The sequence below is a fragment of the Peromyscus eremicus genome, unplaced genomic scaffold (genome assembly GCF_949786415.1).
Source record: "Peromyscus eremicus unplaced genomic scaffold, PerEre_H2_v1 PerEre#2#unplaced_106, whole genome shotgun sequence".
Taxonomy (NCBI): Eukaryota; Metazoa; Chordata; class Mammalia; order Rodentia; family Cricetidae; genus Peromyscus; species Peromyscus eremicus.
The window spans coordinates 83,140-85,649 of NW_026734345.1; the positions used below are offsets into that span (position 1 = coordinate 83,140).

The 2,510-nt window shown below is 41.1% G+C and overlaps 1 protein-coding gene across 1 annotated transcript; it reads right to left on the reverse strand.

The window, feature by feature from the left end:
- Positions 1-261: 261 nt before the first annotated feature.
- On the reverse strand, positions 262-1,074 carry LOC131901534 (vomeronasal type-2 receptor 116-like). The gene has a single exon (XM_059252651.1). The coding sequence runs from the start codon at positions 1,072-1,074 to the stop codon at positions 262-264; it is 813 nt and encodes a 270-aa protein (XP_059108634.1).
- Between the last annotated feature and the right edge of the window lie 1,436 nt (positions 1,075-2,510).

Genomic DNA, 2,510 nt, shown 5'->3' on the forward strand with positions numbered 1-2,510 from the left:
CCTCTCAGTTAATTTCAAATCTTATTACATATTAGACACAAAGAGAACACTTCCACTCTTCACTAATGTCCAAAAGCCAAGTCCTGTAAAAATAGGAGGCTGAGTGGAAGGATATGGGAGACAATACAGATAAAAGCAGTATACATGACACTGATAAACAACACTATTAGAAGAAACAGTGAGATTCACTAGCTAATAAATAACCTTGCATTGTATCCTAATAGGTGGTTCTGTACCAACATTACATTTGTCAGTTAAAATTTATGAAATGTGAGTTCTGGAAAATGTTTGCTCCCTTAATTTTTGTAGAGAATTTCTCTCTGGTCTTAGCAAAATGACGTAGCACTTGGGGACAAAGACGCATCCCAGCAAGCCAGCACTGGAGGCTAAGATGGAGAAGACCTCCACAGCCACCATGACCTTGCCCTTGGTGCTATGGTAGACAGGGAGAAAAGTAACCCAGACACTGCAGAACAACAGCATGCTGAATGTCAAGAATTTGGCTTCATTGAATGTGTCAGGGAGATTCCTGGCCAAGAAAGCCACAGTGAAGCTCCTCAGAGCCAGAGAGCCCAGGTATCCTAGGACAGAGTAGAAAGCAGTTACTGAGCCCTTGTTGCACACAATGATGATGTGGCCATGCTCAGAGTGTGCATCAATGTCAACAGAGGGAGGAGATGTTCCCAGCCAGACTGCACAGAGAATAATTTGGATGATGATGCGGATGGGGATGATATAGGTTGGTGCCCCTGATACCAGGAGCCACTTCATCCTTCTTCCAGGAGTAGTGACTTTGAAAGCCAAAACCACAGTAATTGTCTTGGCCAACACAGTGGAAACAGCCACAGTGAATGAAACTCCATATGTTATTTGCTGCAGGATGCAGGTGACTGAGTTGGGATGGCCAATGAAGAGCAAGGAATAGAGGAAACAGAAGGTGAGGGAGATGAGCAGGATGTAGCTGAGAGTGAGGTTATTGGCCTTCACAATGGGAGTGTCTTGGTGCTTCACAAAGATCCCAAGAACCAGAACGGTGAATGCAGACAAACACAAGGTCATACAGGACAGAGTCATCCCCAAGGGGTCGTCAAAGGGCAGAAAGGTCACATCTTTTTACAGGCAGTGGTTCTGCTCTGCATTGGCATACTGGTCCTCTCGACACTTCATACACTGATCCATATCTGAAGGAGAAAGCAAAAGTATTGTTAGTGCAACTTCAGCATTTCTTATGGATAGGTCATGCCAGTGTATTTTGGAGACTTTACAACATCCACATACTTTATTGATAAAGATTTAATTGAGATTTTTCTGAAGAGCAGTGCTTCCATTTCATAATGCCTATCTTCTTCAAACACAGATCCTATTGATATACTATAACATGAACTTTCCTGTCTGAATTAGAAGTGATGCCCTCAGGAGAGATGGAGACTCAGTCTTATCCAGGATGAAACTTCTTATAGCTTTTTTTATTACCATATGATCATCACCAAACACATGAGTAGGCAAGCAACAACAAATTGAATCTATTGTGTGGGTGCGTGCAAGTGCATATGTGTGTGAAAGCAGTAAATGAAAAAGAACTCATGAGTTTGAGAGATTTTGTTGCATGTGATGTGTGGGAAATAGAATTGGGAGAGAGGAAGGTTTTCTAATGATGTATGAAATTCTCAAGAAAAATTAGTTAAATATGATGCCCTTAGTTGTGTCCTCATCAGGGAACAGGGACACTGAAAAGTTTATAAAATGAAATAATCCTAGTATTAAGGTAGAAAACTCGATACATATATAACACCCAGAAGTCTTGTATCTTATATCACCACCTTTGTGAGCACACAGCACCTACTTCCTTCCCTAATTTCCTTCTATATGAGACATCTGTGGGGACTTTCTCCCTGGGTGTTCTTGGGGAATGAGGGATTAGAGATTGAGATAGAAATATAGAGGCAGATAGAAAAAAGAGAGAGAGAGACAGAAACACAGGATAGCCTCAGTGGAGCCTACATCCTAATCGACCAGCCCAGAACTTTATTCCAAAGGGCTTTTTATATCAGTGCCAAAGGGGGTGGCATAAGACATCCGCCTTACTAGATACAACTAAATGTAGACCCTACCAAACACCTAGTACCCAGGCCCGAGGTCCAATCATCCTCTTATGCAGCCATGCTGGTAAAGCATGCTCAGATCACACTACAAAACCTCTGTGGACTCCAACTGACCTGGTTTCTATTAATGTACTCAATTGTGAAGGAGTTATTGGTAAAACAGCATGAACAAGACATTAGAACTCCCAAGTGAGAGTGGTAACAGAGAATATTTAAATTGAACAATAATACCCCATTCATAAGTTGTAATTTCCACCACAGCAAGTAAGGGAAATGTGATTGTAATAGTCCTAAATTGTAGATAATAGTGGAGAGCAATGATGTGCTTCCAGAATTTTAAGTCATTCCATTAATAAAACCAATGCCGTATTTATGGCCAGCTATGATTATATTTTTTTGTTTGTTGTT

Excerpts from the sequence above, each read along its gene's own strand:
- LOC131901534 (XM_059252651.1), bottom strand. The coding sequence starts at position 1,074 with ATGACTCTGTCCTGTATGACCTTGTGTTTGTCTGCATTCACCGTTCTG.